Consider the following 24,992-nt stretch of genomic DNA (forward strand, 5'->3'; position numbering starts at 1 on the left):
ACACATATGATGTAATGTCTCTGGAGGATATAATAGTACTGGAGTGTTATAAGAGGTGCGGCTGATATCAGTCACACATATGATGTAATGTCTCTGGAGGATATAATAGTACTGGAGTGTTATAAGAGGAGCGGCTGATATCAGTCACATATGATGTAATGTCTCTGGAGGGGACACAGGGGTCTGGCAGGGCTTATTCCCCTTTCTCCGCTCTCGGGGGGCCACGCGTGTGTGGGAATAGTCGAGGGGAATAACTCCCAGCAGAACAAGTGTCCGGACGACAGCTATCTATAGTGTCAGTCAGCCTCTCCTCGTCTGGAAGTGCTGATAACATGGAGCAATAGCGTATATGTATCCTGGCAGCATGTAGAGGACAGGGGTTGTATATGCAGGATCTGTATATCTGTAGGGCAGCGTGACTCTATACTCACCTCGGTCAGCTTCAGCTGTGAGTGGTGGAACGACTGCTCCAGGAGCTGCTGGACATTGGGCACCGTCATCTCCTGCTGCTTCTCTATGAAGATCTGATAACAGTAACTCTCCTGAACCCGCTCCCTTCAGATCTGTAAAGAGGAATCACCATAGAAATCCTGAAACGGCTCGAGCCTTCTGATGGAAATACATCCCGCGTAATGACAAGATCGGAAACTTTATAATAGACTTGTATTTCAATTGCTCAGCAATTTCAAAATGTGTGATTGCATTCAGTGAATGGAAACAATCTTGTGAACATTCAGAGACTGAATACATGTCTCAACCTTACACTTTTCACAGCTGAGGGTTTGCTTCAAATTATATCCAATCAATAATCCTCTGTGAGCTAAATATCAGCATCACACATTTTTTCTCCAGTCCTGAGAGTTTGTTACAATGTATCAGTGCAGGTAAAATGTATCAGGAGGGAGTCCAGAGTGGTTAGCTCACAGAGAATTGCCTAGACTGGATACAATTGTAACAAACCCTCAGCTGTAAGGAATTAGCATAGGTTAATACAAGTATGGTTTCCAGTGCTGACAGCAAGCAGAGATCTTGAAAATGGTGGGGAAATTAATGTCTGGCACTGTGTGGCTAGCATTGTTATGGGGAACACTGTGAAGCTGGGACTATTATGGGGGACACTGTCACTCGCACTGTTATGGGGCACTGCGTGTCTGGCACTGTTACAAAGTACAATGCGTGGCTGGCACTATTATGGGGTACAATGCGTGACTGTTACGTCATGGGGCACTGTGTGGCTAGCACGGTTACTGGGACACTGCGTGGCTGGTACGGTTATGGGGGAACACTCACTAGCACTGTTATGGGGACACTTCGTGGCTGGCACTGTTATGGGGACACTTCGTGGCTGGCACTGTTATGGGGACACTGCGTGGCTGGTACTGTTATGGGGGAGACTCACTAGCACAGTTATGGGGTACAATGTGTGGCTGGCACAGTTATGGGGTACAATGTGTGGCTGGCACAGTTATGGGGTACAATGCGTGGCTGGCACAGTTATGGGGTACAATGCGTGGCTGGTACTGTTATGGGGTACAATGCATGGCTGGCATTGTTATGGGGTGACTGTGGAGCTGTATAAATTCTATTTTAAGCAATGTGAAGAAGCAGTGCAGGAAATACTGTGATATGTCGGGGACGTTATATCTGGTGAAGACTAGAACTGCGGTTCCCTCTGTCGCCCGTTGAATCCGTGTCATGCCCCCCCCCCCCCCCCCGCACTATGGCGTGCAGCGCATCAGATTTAAGATTTACCCAGAATGCACCTTTAAAGGGGTATTCCCATCTGAGACATCTATGACATATCCAGAGGAGGTTCGGCGCTGCAGAGAGGAGATGGTCTCTCTAGTTCAAAAACATCCAATCTCCAGATAGGCGGAGGTCCCAGAAGTAGAACCCCCATCAGACATTCGTGGCTCATACTGTCAACAAGCCACAAATGTCTCACGTAGGATTATCCCTTTATATCTCATCTCCCTTTTGAGGGGAAGAATCTGACATTGTGGCCCAAACAGAAGAGGTTGTGCACCCCGCTCTATGGTATGTAAGAAGCTTACTGTAGCTTTAAGAGGGGGTCCGCACCCAGGATACGATGCATGATCAGGTTAAGGAACTCCTCCGGATCTAAGAATAAAGGAAAGAATGAAATATGAATTCTGTAATAGTTATAGACCGGATAATGGTCAACGCGAAAATATCCCCCCACTCAATATATACAAGGTCCGCAACTACGTTATTACCGATTATCATTGCAGCATTATTATACTATATACACTGAGTGCCATAGAACTGTATACCTGTCAAGGATTTCAAGTTGCTTAGCAACCACTTGTCTTCCTCCCTGGGTGACCACCATGTAAATGTATTCAGCTACTGAAGTGGTCACGGGAAATTTTAGCTGCTACAAAGTAGACGGCCTAGAATACTGAGTGCAGCTCTGAAGTATAATACAGGATATAACTCAGGATCAGTACAGGATATGTAATGTATGTACACAGTGACTCCACCAGCAGAATAGTGAGTGCAGCTCTGGAGTATAATACAGGATATAACTCAGGATCAGTACAGGATAAGTAATGTAATGTATGTACACAGCGACTCCACCAGCAGAATAGTGAGTGCAGCTCTGAAAGTGTAATACAGGATGTAACTCAGGATCAGTACAGGATAAGTAATGTAATGTATGTACACAGTGATTCCACCAGCAGAATAGTGAGTGCAGCTCTGGAGTATAATACAGGATGTAACTTAGGATCAGTACAGGATAAGTAATGTAATGTATGTACACAGCGACTCCACCAGCAGAATAGTGAGTGCAGCTCTGGAGTATAATACAGGATGTAACTCAGGATCAGTACAGGATAATTAATGTAATGTATGTACACAGTGACTCCGCCAGCAGAATAGTGAGTGCAGCTCTGGAGTATAATACAGGATATAACTCCGGATCAGTACAGGATAAGTAATGTAATGTATGTACACAGTGATTCCAGCAGCAGAATAGTGAGTGCAGCTCTGGAGTATAATACAGGATGTAACTCAGGATCAGTACAGGATAAGTAATGTCATGTATGTACACAGTGACTCCCCCAGCAGAATAGTGAGTGCAGCTCTGGAGTATAATACAGGATATAACTCAGGATCAGTACAGGATAAGTAATGTAATGTATGTACACAGTGACTGCACCAGCAGAATAGTGAGTGCAGCTCTGGAGTATAATACAGGATGTAACTCAGGATCAGTACAGGATAAGTAATGTAATGTATGTACACAGTGACTCCACAAGCAGAATAGTGAGTGCAGCTCTGGAGTATAATACAGGATATAACTCAGGATCAGTACAGGATAAGTAATGTAATGTATGTGCACAGTGACTCCACCAACAGAATAGTGAGTGCAGCTCTGGTATATAATACAGGATGTAACTCAGGATCAGTACAGGATAAGTAATGTAATGTATGTACACAGTGACTCCACCAGCAGAATAGTGAGTGCAGCTCTGGAGTATAATACAGGATATAACTCAGGATCAGTACAGGATAAGTAATGTAATATATGTACACAGTGACTCCACCAGCAGAATAGTGAGTGCAGCTCTGGAGTATAATACAGGATGTAACTCAGGATCAGTACAGGATAAGTAATGTAATGTATGTACACAGTGACTCCACCAGCAGAATAGTGAGTGCAGCTCTGGTATATAATACAGGATGTAACTCAGGATCAGTACAGGATAGGTAATGTAATGTATGTACACAGTGACTCCACCAGCAGAATAGTGAGTGCAGCTCTGGAGTATAATACAGGATATAACTCAGGATCAGTACAGGATAAGTAATGTAATATATGTACACAGTGACTCCACCAGCAGAATAGTCAGTGCAGCTCTGGAGTATAATACAGGATGTAACTCAGGATCAGTACAGGATAAGTAATGTAATGTATGTAGACAGTGACTCCACCAGCAGAATAGTGAGTGCAGCTCTGGTATATAATACAGGATGTAACTCAGGATCAGTACAGGATAAGTAATGTAATGTATGTACACAGTGACTCCACCAGCAGAATAGTGAGTGCAGCTCTGGAGTATAATACAGGATGTAACTCAGGATCAGTACAGGATAAGTAATGCAATGTATGTACACAGTGACTCCACCAGCAGAATAGTGAGTGCAGCTCTGGAGTATAATACAGGATGTAACTCAGGATCAGTACAGGATAAGTAATGTAATGCATGTACACAGTGACTCCACCAGCAGAATAGTGAGTGCAGCTCTGGAGTATAATACAGAATGTACACTCAGGATCAGTACAGGATAAGTAATGTATGTACACAGTGACTCCACCAGCAGAATAGTGAGTGCAGCTCTGGAGTATAATACAGGATATAACTCAGGATCAGTACAGGATATGTAATGTATGTACACAGTGACTCCACTAGCAGAATAGTGAGTGAAGCTCTGGAGTATAATACAGGATATAACTCAGGATCAGTACAGGATATGTAATGTATGTACACAGTTACTCCACCAGCAGAATAGTGAGTGCAGCTCTGGAGTATAATACAGGATATAACTTAGGATCAGAACAGGATAAGTAATGTAATGTATGTACACAGTGACTCCACCAGCAGAATAGTGAGTGCAGCTCTGGAGTATAATACAGGATATAACTCAGGATCAGTACAGGATATGTAATGTATGTACACAGTGACTCCACCAGCAGAATAGTGAGTGCAGCTCTGGAGTATAATACAGGATGTAACTCAGGATCAGTACAGGATAAGTAATGTAATGTATGTACACAGTGACTCCACCAGCAGAATAGAGAGTGCAGCTCTGGAATATAATACAGGATGTAACTTAGGATCAGTACAGGATAAGTAATGTAATGTATGTACACAGTGACTCCACCAGCAGAATAGTGAGTGCAGCTCTGGAGTATAATACAGGATGTAACTCAGGATCAGTACAGGATAAGTGATGTAATGTATGTACACAGTGACTCCACCAGCAGAATAGTGAGTGCAGCTCTGGAGTATAATACAGGATATAACTCAGGATCAGTACAGGATAAGTAATGTAATGTATGTACACAGTGACTCCACCAGCAGAATAGTGAGAGCAGCTCTGGAGTATAATACAGGATATAACTCAGGATCAGTACAGGATAAGTAATGTAATGTATGTACACAGTGACTCCACCAGCAGAATAGTGAGTGCAGCTCTGGAGTATAATGCAGGATGTAACTCAGGATCAGTACAGGATAAGTAATGTAATGTATGTACACAGTGACTCCACCAGCAGAATAGTGAGTGCAGCTCTGGAGTATAATACAGGAAGTAACTCAGGATCAGTACAGGATAAGTAATGTAATGTATGTACACAGTGACTCCACCAGCAGAATAGTGAGTGCAGCTCTGGAGTATAATACAGGATGTAACTCAGGATCAGTACAGGATAAGTAATGTAATGTATGTGCACAGTGGGGACAATTTATTAAGGTGTTTATTAATTTGTCATTGTTAATGTAAAAAAAAGTTGGTGTAAGATGCGCCTAATTGATTATGGCGCACTGGCCGTCCGTGCACTATAAAATCTAATCTACTCCAGCTATGAGTTGGAGTAAATTGCACTATAGTTTAATTATAATACATTTATCAGAACGTGGTGGCCCCTCCTCCTCCCGCTAAGCCCTGCCCACTTTTTGAAACGTGACGAAGGCGGTGTAATAATAGAAAAGTTGCTAAATGCAAGTTTTTACGCAAATTGTGACTTTTCCACTCCAGAAAATGGCGTAGACGGCTTCATAAATTCCCCCTGTGAGTCAGTTGTAGAATAATTCTCCCTGTGACCTGTAAGGTGGAGATCAGAGGTGACAGACGCTGCAGGACTCCTGACCTTTACCTTTCTCGGAGGTGGTGAAGCTGGGGCACTGACTTTCCTCTGTCAGCTGGCAGCGCAGGGTCATGACACTGTCCGCCGACACATAGCCATTTCTGTGAAGAATGAAACTGGTTTAGTACCTGGAGGGAATCGATCATCAGTAATATTATTCATATCCCAGGCCGGGTAACACTTAAAGGTTCTGTAATTAAAGGTTAAAGGGATTGTCCACTACCAGATAGGTCATCAGTACATGATCTGTGGGGGTCCGACAACCGGATCCTGCACCATTAAGCTGCTCCGGCTGCCCCAGTCACCTGTTATTTTTATTTGCTAGATCTGCCCCGGTCACCTGTAAGTGTTATTATATTCTAGATCTTCCCCGGTCACCTGTAAGTGTTATTATTATCTGCTAGATCTGCCCCCGTCACCTGTAAGTGTTATTATTATCTGCTCCCGCCACCTGTAAGTGCTATTATCTGCTAGATATGCTCCAGTCACCTGTAAGTGCTAATATTATCGCTTAGATCTGCCCTAGTCACCTGTAAGTGTTATTATCTGCTAGATCTGCCCTGGTCACTTGTAAGTGCTATTATCTGCTAGATCTGCCCCGGTCACTTGTAAGTGCTATTATCTGATAGATCCCCCCTAGTCACCTGTAAGTGCTGTTATTATCTGCTAGATCTGCCACAATCGCCTTTAAGTGTTATTATCTGCTAGAACTGCCCCGGTCACCTGTAAGTGTTGTTATTATTATCTGCTATATCCGCCCTAGTCACCTGTAAGTGCTGTTATCTGCTAGATCTGCCGCGATCACCTTTAAGTGTTATTATTATCTGCTAGATCTGCTCCGGTCACCTGTAAGTGCTATTATTCTGAAGTTGAAGCACCCACGAGCTACAACAGATCAGCCAAGTAGCAGTAGACAACAAAACTCACATAGTGGGGCCGCTGAGTACTCGAGAGCGTTGTGTGTAATAATCACCTATCCTTAGTTGTATCGCTCAGTACAGAGCTCCATGCTGCCTCTGGAAGTGACATCATCACCAGATCTGTGCGTCCGGGGCTTCATAAAATGTGTTTCTATGATCGCTGCACACAAGTCTAAGATCCCCCTGCACAATGCCAGGTGGCAGCTGGAGTGGTATAAAGCACATCGCCACTGAACACTGGAACAGCGTGTTCTCTGGAGAGATGACTCACGGCTCACGGTCTGATGGAGGAATCTGGGTTTGGCGCATCACAGGAGAACGCTGCCTACCGGAATACAGTGACTACTGTAACATGTGGTGTGCACACAGCAAGCGCCATAAAGCCACGGGGTGAGGAGTAAGTTATGGAGGAACTCTAGCTGCGCAGACTCCTGACCTCCACCCCATCCAACACCTTTGGGGCGAATTGGAACAGTGATTGTGAGCTCGAGATCAAAAACAGGCACAAATCCCCACAGACACCCCAAAATCTTGCAGAGCGTCTTCCCAGAAGATTTGAGGATGTTACACCCGCAAAAAAAAAGACCACCCATGATTTTTGGGATTACATGCCCAACAAGCTGATATAGGTGTGATGGTCAGGGGTCCACAAACTTTTGGCCAGATAATGTATCTCATATCAACGTCTTAGGAAAATATTAATTTTCTTGAAAAAGTTATTCTCCACTTGCCCTCTCTTCTCCTTCCCTACAATTTCCTTGTCTACCATTTTTATGTGACCAAATTTAAGTCAATAGCGAACGTGAGCCTAACCCTCTGCCGGGCAACTTCCTTTTATACTTGAAATATAAAAATTCAAATATAAAATTAAAATTGAGCATAAAATTCTCACTTACTTGCGCAGGGGGTTGACAATTTCCTCCCTCAGGGTTTGTTGGATTTTTCCATTGGGAAGACATGAAGGTTTGAAGAGGAGAGAATCCAGCACAGAACTACAGGAGAAGAGACTGCCCAGAGGGAAGAAATAAAAAGAGACCACATCAATGGATAAGGTGCCAAAGAACCTGCAATACTCTAAAAAATATTTACAGCATAAAGCCTAAATTCTGTCGCTACCAATTGGAAACTATAAATTTAGTCCAGGGTAATAAAAAAAGAATTCAGTATTATGCAGCAATGTCCCGCCCCTGAGGAGCACCTGGCCAATTAGGAGACTCCACTGAGTTACCTAAAAAGTGCAACATCAACATAGTAAGAACAGCAAAGTGTCCCTGAAATATTAATTCAGCAGACAGAAGTAGGAAACCCTTATTTTTGTATTCCAGGAAAGCTCAGGATGGTGTGTCCCGCTGAACAGTCCCACCCCCGAGGAGCAAATGGCCGACCAAGCACCTCCCCTGAGTTACCTTAAACCGTCCACATAGAACGAACGGCAGAGTAGTGTCCTCAGTTGACAGGAGTCGGAAACTATTGTTAATTTGTTTTTATTTATTTCCCAGGAAACTTTATAATGCCGTACCCTGCCGCTTTGTCCCGCCCCTGAGGAACAAGTGATAAACCATCGAGTTCCTATAAATTACCTAAAAAGTGCAGCATCCATGTAGCAGGAATTGCAGTGACCTTGAATACCCCTCATATCTCCTTCTAAAATATCCACGGCAGCAGTGCCCTGTAGGGGAGGGACCTTTCCTGGCACCCTGTGACCGTCATCTCTACCTGAAACAAAGAGAATTCCTGTTACCAGCTGTATAGGAGGGTTATATACACGGTCCCCACTGAATTATGCGGCTGCGCATATTACGCTCTCCCCTCCCGCGCAGCCTCTCTGAGCTCCCCCTTAATGATCAGGAGGAGCGCTCCGAAATCGCTCCGCCTGATCATAGAGAGAACTGTGCGGCTGAACACTTACAGCTCCTCCGTCCTTGTGCTCATCGCTATGATCGGTGCATGGAAGAAACAGGAAGCTGAGCGATCAGCGATCAACTTCCAGATACCAGATCCTCTGAGGGACTGCTCAGCACTGGGTCGTGCAGGATATACAGGTTTTTATTTGGATCGGAGACGGACAAACTCACCGTGTTTTGTGCTCTCCAGGCTCTTTGGTGAACAATCTCTATTGGACGAGAAGCGAGTGTCCGGTTGACAAGCTTTTAACTTCACAAAAAGTCCTCGTTTTGGTGGGCAGAAAAAATACCTGTGACTGCGCCAGCTGCCGTCAGTGCAACCTTTGTCTTCTTCCTGTAGAGCCAAAAAATATTAGTATTCACTCACGAGACGATGTTAGTGAGGACAGGACTGTATGTGACACGTCAGGATGTGAGGAGGGGAAAGGAAGCAATTGGGAGGTCACATAAGCCAAAAAGAGCCGGGTCCCCAGCAGCACAGAGTATTTCAGAGAAAGAGTGTACCGATCATATGGGAGGTCAAAAGATAGGGATTTACACAGTGGTAGTAGAAGGGTCCCCAGCAGCACAGATTATTTCAGGACGGAGTGTGCCGATCATATGGGAGGTCAAAGATAGGCAATTACACAGTGGTAGTAGAAGGGTCCCCAGCAGCACAGAGTATTTCAGGACGGAGTGTGCCGATCATATGGGAGGTCAAAAGATAGGGATTTACACAGTGGTAGTAGAAGGGTCCCCAGCAGCACAGATTATTTCAGGACGGAGTGTGCCGATCATATGGGAGGTCAAAGATAGGCAATTACACAGTGGTAATAGAAGGGTCCCCAGCAGCACAGAGTATTTCAGGACGGAGTGTGCCGATCATATGGGAGGTCAAAGATAGGGATTTACACAGTGGTAGTAGAAGGGTCCAAGGCAGCACAGATTATTTCAGGACGGAGTGTGCCGATCATATGGGAGATCAAAGATAGGCAATTACACAGTGGTAGTAGAAGGGTCCCCAGCAGCACAGAGTATTTCAGGACGGAGTGTGCCGATCATATGGGAGGTCAAAAGATAGGGATTTACACAGTGGTAGTAGAAGGGTCCGCAGCAGCACAGATTATTTCAGGACGGAGTGTGCCGATCATATGGGAGGTCAAAGATAGGGATTTACACAGTGGTAGTAGAAGGGTCCCCAGCAGCACAGATTATTTCAGGACGGAGTGTGCCGATCATATGGGAGGTCAAAGATAGGCAATTACACAATGGTAGTAGAAGGGTCCCCAGCAGCACAGAGTATTTCAGGACGGAGTGTGCCGATCATATGGGAGGTCAAAGATATTGATTTACACAGTGGTAGTAGAAGGGTCCCCAGCAGCACAGATTATTTCAGGACGGAGTGTGCTATTCTTGGGGGGGGGGACGGACTTCTCCACTCATGTGATTATTACTAGTGAGGACGAATGATGGGGACTGGAATATTTTTGGAAATTAAAGCCATATGTACGTCTTGTGCAGGTAAATAGAAACTTACCAGCTCCACTCCAGCCATGACATCGTCCATCTGAGGCAGGTAACCCAACCATCGGATGATCCCAAAGGCCAGCTCCCCTTCTTTATACTGAATCTGCACCAGAGAATCCACTTCCAGGTTTCTCTCTTTAAAGTTTACTTTCACCTGCTCCTCCTTCCCATCCGGCACCGGACTGTGATGATCTACCAGAAAAAGAGATGAGAAGCTGCCGGATACCTGGCTAAAACCCCCCCCCCCCGACCCCCGTACTGATCATGTCAATCGGACGCAAGATACTGCATGTAACATTTCCATTCACTGGTGGCAAGCAGAGATCTTGAAAACAATGTGGAATGAAAAAAACAAACTGCATAATAAAAAGTCCTGCAATTTTCTAAACTATTACATAACCGTCCATCTATTAACCGAAAAACCCCTTAAAGAAGCCCCTTTATTCTCAGGATCGGTCCCAGAGGTCGGACCCCCACTGATCACGAAGTGATGGGATATCCTAGATGATAATACAGCGGGGCAGCCGCAGAGTTTAATAACCCCGCAGCATCAGTGTCATCCTGACAGCAGGGACAGACTGGTTAAATTCTGCTGCCACTTTGGGTGACGACCGTCCGTCTCGGCAGCCACTCGCGTATCGTACCTGGAGTCGCACTTTCTTCCGTCACTGTGGAGTTCAGAATCTTCAACAAATCGCTGGATGGGATCTCCTCCTGCCGAGAAAGACGTAGACACGTAAAAAACAGGTACAAATACATCCGACCCCCGCCCCTCACTCACTGCGACCGGGGTCTAATGACAACAAAATTATATTATAGCCAATTACAGCGGACGCTTTCCGGTCAGCTGTACTTATCTATAATATAATGAATACCTTGGACACATTGATATACTAATGACTACTATCCCGCTATATACATCTACTAGGAGTCTCTATTGGGCTACACAGGCTCACAGTTGGATTCAGTATGATCTGGCATTCTATTCGTTTCAGTTGCTACTGACACCATTTAGGATAACACGTTCTACCTGCTCTATAACCGCAGTGCTGGAGTATTAACGTCGTAGTTCTTACCACCTTCTACGGACACGTTATAATTGCAGATTCGGAACACTCCGCGGAGTCACGGCTACAAATGTCATGATGGACTGGACCGACCTGTGTAACGCGTTACGCGCGGATTAAGTTACTTGTTGAGCGATTTCTTCCTGGACCGCGATGAAATGTACAAGATATTTATAAGTGTTTGTTTCGATTATTTTTATTATGTTACTTTGAATATTTATTGTATCCTTTTGGATGTCGTTATTTTGTAGCATCTGAGGAAGGTCGGGTGTGAGGCCGAAACGTGATTCTGTTATCATGATGTGAAGATCCCGGAAGGTTTGTGAGGGTAGAGGGTAAAATGAACGCAGCAAAGTACCGGGAAATCCTGGAGGAAAACCTGCTGCAGTCTGCAAGAGAACTGCCACCTGGTAGAAGACTTTCCAGCAGGACAACAACCTCTAACATAAAGGTAAAAGGTACCCAGGACTGACAACGGAGATGCCCTGGAGTCAACAACTTGTGGTAGGACGTTCTTCACTCACAGTCTTCAGACAGTTCGAAGGGGATTGAATAGTTTTGCAAAGAGGAATCTGGGGAAAATCGCACAAAGGAAACGGAGATCTATCCACAGAATCCAGGCTGTAATGACTTGTACTAAACATTGCCCTGAAGGGGGGGGGGGGGGGACTAGTAAGGCTGTGTTCACACGCGGGGTCGAAAAGGTCGTCTGAAAATATGGAGCTGGTAAAAGGAAAACAGCTCCTGATTTTCAGACGTTTTTTAAGCCACTTGCAGTTTTCGCTGCCTTTTTGGAGCGGTTTTCTATTGAGTCAATGAAAAACGGATCCAAAAACGTCCCAAGAAGTGACCTGCACTTCTTTTTCGCGTCCGTTTTTTTACGCGGCTGTTTTTAAAAATGGCCGCGTAAAAAAACGGCCCGTAGGAACCGATTTTTCGGTCGTTTACGGCCCGAAAATAGGCCGTGTGAACATACCCTTATTCTTATAGACGTCTGTTCTCCAACATGAACCAATTTAACCCAAAGTGACCCAACGTTGCGACCCAGAAATAATCCAGATTGGAGAGAGGAGCATCAGACTCCCCCCCCCCCATCCCCCACAAGCTTCTCAATGATGAAAACTTTCCAATCAAAAAGTGCAGAAGTCTAGCGGGTATATACTGTGCAAGAGCGGGCCCAGCAAGTAAAAAAATGGGTCCCCTGCTGGTGTGGGCTTGTGCCACCACTGTCCTGAGAGAGCTTAGAGGTGCCAATATATATCCGGGCAGGTGGCACAGGTGCCGCAGCGGCAGACATTACCATGGAAGGTGCAATCTCCGGTAGACCGATTACCCATTTGGCATGTGCGGTCTTACCAAATTACCGGTAGCCCTAGAGGTGAGGTGAGACTCAGGACGTGGGCATGACTTGTAGCCTGGCATTCTTCATTCCACAACTGGTCAATCCCCCGCACCTGCCAGGAGACCACGAGTCAAGAGACGTCTACAAGCCCCGGCAAGAATTTAGACTCAAAACTCTGGGACATTTCCTTTTAGCTTTACGCTTTATGTTGGGATTTTTTGTCTTGCTGGAAGTTGGCTGTGCACCAGGATTCAGCCTGATCGGCGACCTAAGGGGGCTTTACACGGGGCGATCATCGGGCAGATCATTATTTCATATAACGCTCGATCCTGATAATTCCCCTGTGTAATCAGCAGATGAACGAGAAAACGGCGGATCATCTGCCGGTCGAATCGCTCCAAAAAAGTAAAATATTCTGGTCGTCGGCAGCACATCTTGGTGTGTAAACAGGGAGACGCGCTGCCTCCATGATGATAATGTATGGGGACGAGGGATCGGAGTAACGAGCGCTCCTCCCCATCCATAGATCCGGGTGACAGGAGGAAACGAGCGCCGATCAATGATGTCCCGTTGATCGGCCCTCGCTGCACCGGCCAAGTGTCAACCGGTGTAAAAGGGCCTTTATACTCGGCGTTTTTGGTGTATAAATGACGCGCATGTTCAGCTTTTTTATCACTTGCGCTTGACCTGGGGGTGAGGCCGATTTGGCCCCGAAACGCGTTGTCTGTGCGTACAATAATAAATCGTGTTTCCTACACGGTGGAATCTGCTTGCTTGTCCGAAACGGCGGTAGTAATAATCTCATCATCGGGGCTGCGCCAGACTGAGTATCCGGGTTTCTCCTGCCATCTCTCCATGCCGGACTCAAGGCGGCCACCAACCCACCGGGCACATCTCATCCTTCACTCTATTGGATGTTGTGATCCCATTTGACCGCCATTCATCCTCATCCCTGTATTGTTTGACGCACTATTTTTATTTCTTTTCCTCTTTCTCTAGTACAAAGGCAGAGATGACCCGCGCCAGAACATCTGGGATAGTTCCCTCTCCGCGCTTTGTATAGGAGGGAAATAACAATAGAGCCAACCGGATACGTGGCCTCCTTGGCGTCTACCGGCTCCTTAACCTCGGCATAGATCGTCTCTGAGGAACCTACAGCCGCAATGATCTATAACTGTACAAACCTGCCGAGACCCCAGATCATCCGAACCACGAACCCCAAGAGACCCTCTTACCGGTAAGACCTCCACGAAGCCCGTAGCTGCTTGATCACTCGAGAAGACAACTCTTCCTCGCTTTATGGAGTCCTCGACACGGAACGCCACCTTGTCCCCGGGGTTCACTGAGCCGGCCTGTGGATAGGTGGACCCCACGTCATCGGGTGGAGGGGCCCCGGAGAAAATGACCTTGTTGAAAGGTAAGAGGAGGCCGCTGTTCTTATTACATTTGAAGAAGGTCACCCCTTTATAAGTGCCGTCCATGTTTCCTCGGCCTTCACCGTCACCCTGTCGAATAATCATCACAGGGAATAAAAGGGAACAAAAATGTTAGGATCCCACATAACATGGAGCCCCTGATTCTTCATATTATTATGGGGAAAGTCTAGAGTGTCACATCACACGACAATCATCTCTAGCCCGGACCTAAAGCCATTCAACCCTACTCCACCCCAGCCTAAATCCATCATGGTGGCCCCATGCCCCACGTCAGGACATCACATCCCATAGTGGTAGCCTTATGCCCAAAGTCAGGACATCCCATAGTGGTAGCCCCATGCCCCACGTCAGGACATCACATCCCATAGTGGTAGCCCTATGCCCCACGTCAGGACATCCCATAGTGGTTGCCTTATGCCCCACGTCAGGACATCCCATAGTGGTTGCCTTATGCCCCACGTCAGGACATCCCATAGTGGTATCCCTATGCCCCACGTCAGGACATCCCATCCCATAGTGGTTGCCTTATGCCCCACGTTAGGACATCCCATCCCATAGTGGTTGCCTTATACCCCAGCCTGAACCTATAACCATCCCCCTAATAACAGAACTACACCCCGATCTAAAGCCGTACCCATTCCCCTTATAGCTTATGCACCAATTATTGCCATCCCTCAGTGGTTGCCATATGACCCCCCTCCCCGCACAAAGCACTAGCCCAGTTACTAATAGTAGCCCTATGTCCCGGCCTAAACCTATACTCATCCAACTACGATCCAACCTTACAGCCCCTCCTAAAGCCATACCCATCCCCCAATCCATAACAATTCCCACCCCTCAGGGGTAGTTATATGTCCAGCCTAAAAAAATACAGATCAAACATGACAACTCTACACACCGACCTAAAAATACCAATCCCAAATGGATAAACCTAAACCACAGCCTAAAGTTATACCCAAATGGCAGCGCTACTATCCAGCCTAAATTAGCACGACCCCTTCCCCAATGGTCGCACTAGAACCCAACAACGTCCTACTCGTCACCCACCTCCAGCTCCACTCCAAAGTAGACGGGGGGCAGTAAGGTGCCGGTGTCCAGAGTGTTGCCCACATGATGGATGAACGCAGGGAAAAGCTTCTGCTCGTGCTCCACGAGGACCCTCTGCCCGACCTCAGCCTGGACGGCTTGTTCCAGAAGACCCCTCTCCAGAAAGCAGTTGAGCCTCTGGGTGGGGTTGTGGACGGCCAGGAGAAGGGCGGCCTTCCTCTGGTTCAGAGGTTGCAGAACGTTGACGTCGACGTCTACCAAGACATTCTCCTCAATGACGGTGACGCTGAGGGATTGGGCCGGGGTCTGGTCCGCCGTGACCCTCTGCAGATAGGACTCCTCACTCATACAGCACAGTCTACCGGGCTCCACCGTCCCACCGCCCACCGGGACCTTCTCCAGCAAGATGAAGTACATAAGAAAGTCATCTATCTCTCTGCAGACCTGGGCCATGATGTCCCGCAGGTGGAGGAGACCTGAGACCTGCACACAAAACATACAGCGGTCACTAAAGAGATCTGCCGGGTTCTGTGTCAGTAATTCCCATAATCCCGACATCACTGCAGAGGTCTGAGCAAAGCTGCAATAAAGCATAATCCCCGGGAGGACGTCATCCCAGCGCCCAATATTCCTCCAGGAGGAGACGCAAGACCCGTGTGCCCCCGATACCTGGAAAGAGGTCAGGGGCCACGTCACCCTGAGACACTAACACACGTGTAGCAGAGCTGAGCTTCTCACCTGCCACAATGTGCTATCTATGGTGTTACATAGGACTGCAGGTAACACTACTACATTATCTGTACTCAGAGAGTTATCACTGTGTTATCTGTGGTGTTACATAGGACTGCAGGAAACATCTACTACATTATCTGTACTCAGAGAGTTATCACTGTGTTATCTGTGGTGTTACACAGGACTGCAGGTAACATCTACTACATTATCTGTACTCAGAGAGTTATCACTGTGTTATCTGTGGTGTTACATAGGACTGCAGGTAACATCTACTACATTATCTGTACTCAGAGAGTTATCACTGTGTTATCTGTGGTGTTACATAGGACTGCAGGAAACATCTACTACATTATCTGTACTCAGAGAGTGATCACTGTGTTATCTGTGGTGTTACATAGGACTGCAGGAAACATCTACTACATTATCTGTACTCAGAGTGTTATCACTGTGTTATCTGTGGTGTTACATAGGACTGCAGGTAACATCTACTACATTATCTGTACTCAGAGAGTTATCACTGTGTTATCTGTGGTGTTACATAGGACTGCAGGTAACATCTACTACATTATCTGTACTCAGAGTGTTATCACTGTGTTATCTGTGGTGTTACATAGGACTGCAGGTAACATCTACTACATTATCTGTACTCAGAGAGTTATCACTGTGTTATCTGTGGTGTTACATAGGACTGCAGGAAACATCTACTACATTATCTGTACTCAGGGAGTTATCACTGTGTTATCTGTGGTGTTACATAGGGCTGCAGGTAACACTACTACATTATCTGTATTCAGAGAGGTATCACTGTGTTATCTGTGGTGTTACATAGGACTGCAGGTAACATCTACTACATTATCTGTACCCAGAGAGTTATCACTGTGTTATCTGTGGTGTTACATAGGACTGCAGGTAACATCTACTACATTATCTGTACCCAGAGAGTTATCACTGTGTTATCTGTGGTGTTACATAGGACTGCAGGTAACACTACTACATTATCTGTATTCAGAGAGTTATCACTGTGTTATCTGTGGTGTTACATAGGACTGCAGGTAACATCTACTACATTATCTGTACCCAGAGAGTTAGCACTGTGTTATCTGTGGTGTTGCATAGGACTGCAGGTAACACTACTGCATTATCTGTAATCAGAGAGTTATCACTGTGCTATATGTGGTGTTACATAGGACTGCAGGTAACATCTACTACATTATCTGTACTCAGAGAGTTATCACTGTTATCTGTGGTGTTACATAGGACTGCAGGTAAAACTACTACATTATCTGTACTCAGGGAGTTATCACTGTGTGTTATCTGCGGTGTTACATAGGACTGCAGGTAACATCTACTACATTATCTGTACTCAGAGAGTTATCACTGTTATCTGTGGTGTTACATAGGACTGCAGGTAACATCTACTACATTATCTGTACACAGAGAGTTATCACTGTGTATTATCTGTGGTGTTACATAGGACTGCAGGTAACATCTACTACAATATCTGTAATCAGAGCATTATCACTGTGTTATCTGTGGTGTTACATAGGACTGCAGGTAACCTCTACTACATTATCTGTAATCAGAGAGTTATCACTGTGTTATCTGTGGTGTTACATAGGACTGCAGATAACACTACTACATTATCTGTATTCAGAGAGTTATCACTGTGTTATCTGTGGTGTTACATAGGACTGCAAGTAACATCTACTACATTATCTGTACTCAGAGAGTTATCACTGTGTTATCTGTGGTGTTACATAGGACTGCAGGTAACATCTACTACATTATCTGTATTCAGAGAGTTATCATTGTGTGTTATCAGTGGTGTTACATAGGGCTGCAGGTAACACTACTACATTATCTGTATTCAGAGAGGTATCACTGTGTTATCTGTGGTGTTACATAGGACTGCAGGTAACATCTACTACATTATCTGTACCCAGAGAGTTATCACTGTGTTATCTGTGGTGTTACATAGGACTGCAGGTAACATCTACTACATTATCTGTACCCAGAGAGTTATCACTGTGTTATCTGTGGTGTTGCATAGGACTGCAGGTAACACTACCACATTATCTGTACTCAGAGAGTTATCACTGTGTTATCTGTGGTATTACATAGGACTGCAGGTAATATCTACTACATTATCTGTAATCAGAGAGTTATCACTGTGTTATCTGTGGTGTTGCATAGGACTGCAGGTAACATCTACTACATTATCTGTACTCAGAGAGTTATCACTGTGTTATCTGTGGTGTTACATAGGACTGCAGGTAACATCTACTACATTATCTGTACTCAGAGCTATTACTGTGTTATCGGTGGTGTTACATAGGACTGCAGGTAACATCTACTACATTATCTGTACTCAGAGAGTTATCACTGTGTTATCTGTGGTGTTGCATAGGACTGCAGGTAACATCTACTACATTATCTGTACTCAGAGAGTTATCGCTGTGTTATCTGTGGTGTTACATAGGACTGCAGGTAACACTACTACATTATCTGTAATCAGAGAGTTATCACTGTGCTATCTGTGGTGTTACATAGGACTGCAGGTAACACTACTGCATTATCTGTAATCAGAGAGTTATCACTGTGCTATATGTGGTGTTACATAGGACTGCAGGTAACATCTACTACATTATCTGTACTCAGAGAGTTATCACTGTGTGTTATCTGCGGTGTTACATAGGACTGCAGGTAACATCTACTACATTATCTGTACTCAGAGAGTTATCACTGTGTTATCTGTGGTGTTACATAGGACTGCATGTAACATCTACTACATTATCTACACTCAGAGAGTTATCACTGTGTTATCTGTGGTGTTACATAGGACTGCAGGTAACATCTACTACATTATCTGTACTCAGAGTTATCACTTTATCTGTGGTGTTACATAGGACTGCAGGTAACATCTACTACATTATCTGTACTCAGAGAGTTATCACTGTGTGTTATCTGTGGTGTTACATAGGACTGCAGGTAACATCTACTACATTATCTGTACTCAGAGAGTTATCGCTGTGTTACATAGGACTGCAGGTAACATCTACTACATTATCTGTACTCAGAGAGTTATCACTGTGTTTTATCTGTGGTGTTACATAGGACTGCAGGTAACATCTACTACATTATCTGTACTCAGAGAGTTATCGCTGTGTTACATAGGACTGCAGGTAACATCTACTACATTATCTGTACTCAGAGAGTTATCACTGTGTGTTATCTGTGGTGTTACATAGGACTGCAGGTAACATCTACTACATTATCTGTACTCAGAGTTATCACTGTGTTATCTGTGGTGTTACATAGGACTGCAGGTAACATCTACTACATTATCTGTACTCAGAGAGTTATCGCTGTGTTACATAGGACTGCAGGTAACATCTACTACATTATCTGTATTCAGAGAGTGATCACTGTGTTATCTCTGGTGTTACATAGGACTGCAGGTAACATCTACTACATTATCTGTACCCAGAGAGTTATCACTGTGTTATCTGTGGTGTTACATAGGACTGCAGGTAACATCTACTACATTATCTGTACCCAGAGAGTTATCACTGTGTATTATCTGTGGTGTTACATAGGACTGCAGGTAACATCTACTACATTATCTGTACTCAGAGAGTTATCACTGTGTTATCTGTGGTGTTACATAGGACTGCAGGTAACAGCTACTACATTACCTGTACCCAGAGAGTTATCACTGTGTTATCTGTGGTGTTACATAGGACTGCAGGTAACATCTACTACATTATCTGTACTCAGAGAGTTATCACTGTTATCTGTGGTGTTACATAGGACTGCAGGTAACATCTACTACATTATCTGTCCTCAGAGAGTTATCACTGTGTTATCTGTGGTGTTACATAGGACTGCAGGTAACACTACTACATTATCTGTACTCAGAGAGTTATCACTGTGTTATCTGTGGTATTACATAGGACTGCAGGAAACATCTACATTATCTGTACTCAGAGAGTTATCACTGTGTTATCTATAGAGTTACATAGGACTGCAGGAAACATCTACATTATCTGTACTCAGAGAGTTATCACTGTGTTATCTATAGTGTTACATAGGACTGCAGGAAACATCTACATTATCTGTACTCAGAGAGTTATCACTGTGTTATCTGTGGTTTTACATAGGACTACACACAAAGGTGAGCTCTGCTACATCAGTCACAGGGCACAGCTGGTGCAGCACTGGGGAAGTCCCGGCACACTTCCTGCGCTCTGCTCTGTGTAACTTGTATATCGCCGCCTCCTGGTCGCTCTCGTGTATTGCGGGTTTGTTTTATTGTTACTTTGTGTTACTTTGTATCTCCAGTAGGACTACAAGTCTCAGCGTGGAGTGACATCGTGTGCCGGCACTTGTCCCGCTGCTGGAGTTGTATTCGGTGCGCACAGTCCTCGTACAGGCCGCTCCATGTAGATTATATGGTTATAACCCGCGGGCTGGGGGAGGGGCTGCTGTCCCGGATACTCACAGTTCAGCAGGTGGGTGAGGGGCCCGGGGTCCGTGCTGATCCTGGAGCCCCTAATATCAGAGGAGGAGGAGGCAGAAGAAGAGGTCAGTCCTGTCAGCAGCTGCACGGCTGTCACGCCCCTCCCTGTATGGGGGAGGCGGAACCTGCACATGACTACACCCCCCATTATACCATGTGTGATACTGTCTGCTGAGCTGTGTATCTAATCATATCCTGTGTGATACTGTCTGCTGAGCTGTGTATCTAATCCTACCATGTGTGATACTGTCTGCTGAGCTGTGTATCTAATACTATCATCTGTGATACTGTCAGCTGCCCTGTGTATCTAATCATATCCTGTGTGATACTGTCTGCTGAGCTGTGTATCTAATCCTACCATGTGTGATACTGCCTCCTGAGCTGTGTATCTAATCCTATCATGTGTGATACTGTCTGCTGAGCTGTGTATCTAATCCTACCATGTGTGATACTGCCTGCTGAGCTGTGTATCTAATCCTATCATGTGTGATACTGTCAGCTACCCTGTGTATCTAATCCTATCATGTGTGATACTGTCTGCTGAGCTGTATATCTAATCCTATCATGTGTGATACTATCCGCTTAGCTGCTGTATCTAATCCTATAATGTTTGATACTGTCTGCTGAGCCTCTGTATCTAATCCTATCATGTGTGATACTGTCTGCTTAGCCTCTGTATCTAATCCTATCATGTGTGATACTGTCTGCTGAGCTGTGTATCTAATCCTATCATGTGTGATACTGTCAGCTACCCTGTGTATCTAATCCTATCATGTGTGATACTGTCTGCTGAGCCATGTATCTAATCCTATCATGTGTGATACTGTCAGCTGTCTTGTGTATCTAATCATATCCTGTGTGAAACTGTCTGTTGAGCTGTGTATCTAATCCTACCATGTGTGATACTGTCTGCTGAGCCGTGTATCTAATCCTATCATGTGTGATAGTCTGCTGAGCTGTGTATCTAATCCTACCATGTGTGATACTGTCTGCTGAGCCGCTGTATCTAATCCCATCATGTGTGAAACTGTCTGCTGAGCCGTGTATCTAATCCTATCATGTGTGATACTGTCTGCTGGGCCACTGTATCCAATCCTATCATGTGTGATACAGTCTGCTGAGCCGTGTATCTAATCCTATCATGTGTGATACTGCCTCCTGAGCTGTGTATCTAATCCTATCATGTGTGATACTGTCTGTTGAGCTGTGTATCTAATCATATCCTGTGTGATACTGTCTGCTGAGCCGTGTATCTAATCCTACCATGTGTGATACTGCCTCCTGAGCCGTGTATCTAATCCTATCATGTGTGATACTGCCTCCTGAGCTGTGTATCTGATCCTATCATGTGTGATACTGTCTGCTGAGCTGTGTATCTAATCCTATCATGTGTGATACTGTCTGCTGAGCCGTGTATCTAATCCTATCATGTGTGATACTGTCTGCTGGGCCACTGTATCTAATCCAATCATGTGTGATACTGTATGCTGAGCTGTGTATCTAATCCTATCATGTGTGATACTGTCTGCTGAGCTGTGTATCTAATCCTACCATGTGTGATACTGCCTCCTGAGCTGTGTATCTAATCCTATCATGTGTGATACTGTCAGCTACCCTGTGTATCTAATCCTACCATGTGTGATACTCTGCTGAGCCGTGTATCTAATCCTATCATGTGTGATACTGTCTGCTGAGCTGTGTATCTAATCCTACCATGTGTGATACTGCCTCCTGAGCTGTGTATCTAATCCTATCATGTGTGATACTGTCTGCTGAGCTGTATATCTAATCCTATCATGTGTGATACTGTCTGCAGGGCCACTGTATCTAATCCTATCATGTGTGATACTGTCTACTGAGCCGTGTATCTAATCCTACCATGTGTGATACTGTCTCCTGAGCTGTGTATCTAATCCTATCATGTGTGATACTGTCTGCTGAGCTGTGTATCTAATCATATCCTGTGTGATACTGTCTGCTGAGCCGTGTATCTAATCCTACCATGTGTGATACTGCCTCCTGAGCTGTTTATCTAATCCTATCATGTGTGATACTGTCTGCTGAGCTGTGTATCTAATCCTATCATGTGTGATACTGCCTCCTGAGCTGTGTATCTAATCCTATCATGTGTGATACTGTCAGCTACCCTGTGTATCTAATCATATCCTGTGTGATACTGTCTGCTGAGCTGTGTATCTAATCCTACCATGTGTGATACTGCCTCCTGAGCTGTGTATCTAATCCTATCATGTGTGATACTGTCAGCTACCCTGTGTATCTAATCCTATCATGTGTGATACTGTCTGCTGAGCTGTATATCTAATCCTTTCATGTGTGATACTGTCTGCTGGGCTGTGTATCTAATCCTATCATGTGTGATACTGTCTGCTGAGCTGTGTATCTAATCCTATCATGTGTGATACTGTCAGCTGCCCTGTGTATCTAATCATATCCTGTGTGAAACTGTCTGTTGAGCTGCTGTATCTAATCCTACCATGTGTGATACTGTCTGCTGAGCTGTGTATCTAATCCTATCATGTGTGATACTGTCAGCTACCCTGTGTATCTAATGATATCCTGTGTGATACTGTCTGCTGAGCTGTGTATCTAATCCTACCATGTGTGATACTGTCAGCTACCCTGTGTATCTAATCCTATCATGTGTGATACTGTCTGCTGAGCTGTATATCTAATCCTATCATGTGTGATACTGTCTGCTGAGCTGTGTATCTAATCCTATCATGTGTGATACTGTCAGCTACCCTGTGTATCTAATTCTATCATGTGTGATACTGTCTGCTGAGCTGTATATCTAATCCTATCATGTGTGATACTGTCTGCTGAGCCATGTATCTAATCCTATCATGTGTGATACTGTCAGCTGCCCTGTGTATCTAATCATATCCTGTGTGAAACTGTCTGTTGAGCTGCTGTATCTAATCCTACCATGTGTGATACTGTCAGCTACCCTGTGTATCTAATCATATCCTGTGTGATACTGTCTGCTGAGCTGTGTATCTAATCCTACCATGTGTGATACTGCCTCCTGAGCTGTGTATCTAATCCTATCATGTGTGATACTGTCAGCTACCCTGTGTATCTAATCCTATCATGTGTGATACTGTCTGCTGAGCTGTATATCTAATCCTATCATGTGTGATACTGTCTGCTGAGCTGTGTATCTAATCCTATCATGTGTGATACTGTCAGCTACCCTGTGTATCTAATCATATCCTGTGTGATACTGTCTGCTGAGCTGTGTATCTAATCCTACCATGTGTGATACTGCCTCCTGAGCTGTGTATCTAATCCTATCATGTGTGATACTGTCAGCTACCCTGTGTATCTAATCCTATCATGTGTGATACTGTCAGCTGCCCTGTGTATCTAATCATATCCTGTGTGAAACTGTCTGTTGAGCTGTGTATCTAATCCTACCATGTGTGATACTGTCTGCTGAGCTGTGTATCTAATCCTATCATGTGTGATACTGTCAGCTACCCTGTGTATCTAATCCTATCATGTGTGATACTGTCTCCTGAGCTGTATATCTAATCCTATCATGTGTGATACTGTCTCCTGAGCTGTATATCTAATCCTATCATATGTGATACTGTCTGCTGAGCCGTGTATCTAATCCTATCATGTGTGATACTGTCAGCTACCCTGTGTATCTAATCATATCCTGTGTGATACTGTCTGCTGAGCGATGTATCTAATCCCATCATGTGTGAAACTGTCTGCTGAGCCGTGTATCTAATCCTATCATGTGTGATACTGTCTGCTGGGCCACTGTATCTAATCCTATCATGTGTGATACTGTCAGATACCCTGTGTATCTAATCCTATCATGTGTGATACTGTCTGTTGAGCTGTGTATCTAATCATATCCTGTGTGATACTGTCTGCTGAGCCGTGTATCTAATCCTACCATGTGTGATACTGCCTCCTGAGCTGTGTATCTAATCCTACCATGTGTGATACTGCCTCCTGAGCTGTGTATCTAATCCTATCATGTGTGATACTGTCTGCTGAGCTGTGTATCTAATCCTATCATGTGTGATACTGTCTGCTGAGCTGTGTATCTAATCCTATCATGTGTGATACTGTCTGCTGAGCCGTGTATCTAATCCTATCATGTGTGATACTGTCTGCTGGGCCACTGTATCTAATCCTATCATGTGTGATACTGTCTCCTGAGCTGTGTATCTAATCCTATCATGTGTGATACTGTCAGCTACCCTGTGTATCTAATCCTATCATGTGTGATACTGTCTGCTGAGCTGTATTTCTAATCCGATCATGTGTGATACTCTGCTGAGCCGTGTATCTAATCCTATCATGTGTGATACTCTGCTGAGCCGTGTATCTATTCCTATCATGTGTGATACTGTCTACTGATCTGTGTATCTAATCCTATCATGTGTGATACTGTCAGCTACCCTGTGTATCTAATCCTACAATGTGTGATACTGCCTCCTGAGCTGTGTATCTAATCCTATCATGTGTGATACTGTCTGCTGAGCCGTGTATCTAATCCTATCATGTGTGATACTGTCTGCTGAGCCCTGTATCTAATCGTATCATGTGTGATACTGTCTACTGAGCTGTGTATCTAATCCT

General features: G+C 44.8%; 1 protein-coding gene across 1 annotated transcript in view; it reads right to left on the bottom strand.

The window, feature by feature from the left end:
• The window catches only part of LOC142652289 (ubiquitin carboxyl-terminal hydrolase CYLD-like), a 56,762-nt gene extending 36,298 nt beyond the window's left edge, over positions 1-20,464 (bottom strand). The window contains exons 1-11 of the mRNA XM_075827941.1: positions 20,352-20,464; positions 15,119-15,601; positions 13,871-14,140; positions 10,871-10,940; positions 10,237-10,418; positions 8,892-9,054; positions 8,397-8,532; positions 7,713-7,823; positions 5,906-5,997; positions 2,055-2,121; positions 432-555 (exon numbers count right to left, since the gene is read on the bottom strand). Coding sequence (XP_075684056.1) covers positions 432-555; positions 2,055-2,121; positions 5,906-5,997; positions 7,713-7,823; positions 8,397-8,532; positions 8,892-9,054; positions 10,237-10,418; positions 10,871-10,940; positions 13,871-14,140; positions 15,119-15,571 — 1,668 coding nt within the window. The 5' untranslated portion in view covers positions 15,572-15,601; positions 20,352-20,464. The remainder of the gene's footprint in view (positions 1-431; positions 556-2,054; positions 2,122-5,905; positions 5,998-7,712; positions 7,824-8,396; positions 8,533-8,891; positions 9,055-10,236; positions 10,419-10,870; positions 10,941-13,870; positions 14,141-15,118; positions 15,602-20,351) is intronic.
• Positions 20,465-24,992: the final 4,528 nt, after the last annotated feature.

The sequence above is a fragment of the Rhinoderma darwinii genome, chromosome 5 (assembly GCF_050947455.1).
Source record: "Rhinoderma darwinii isolate aRhiDar2 chromosome 5, aRhiDar2.hap1, whole genome shotgun sequence".
NCBI classification, from domain to species: Eukaryota; Metazoa; Chordata; class Amphibia; order Anura; family Rhinodermatidae; genus Rhinoderma; species Rhinoderma darwinii.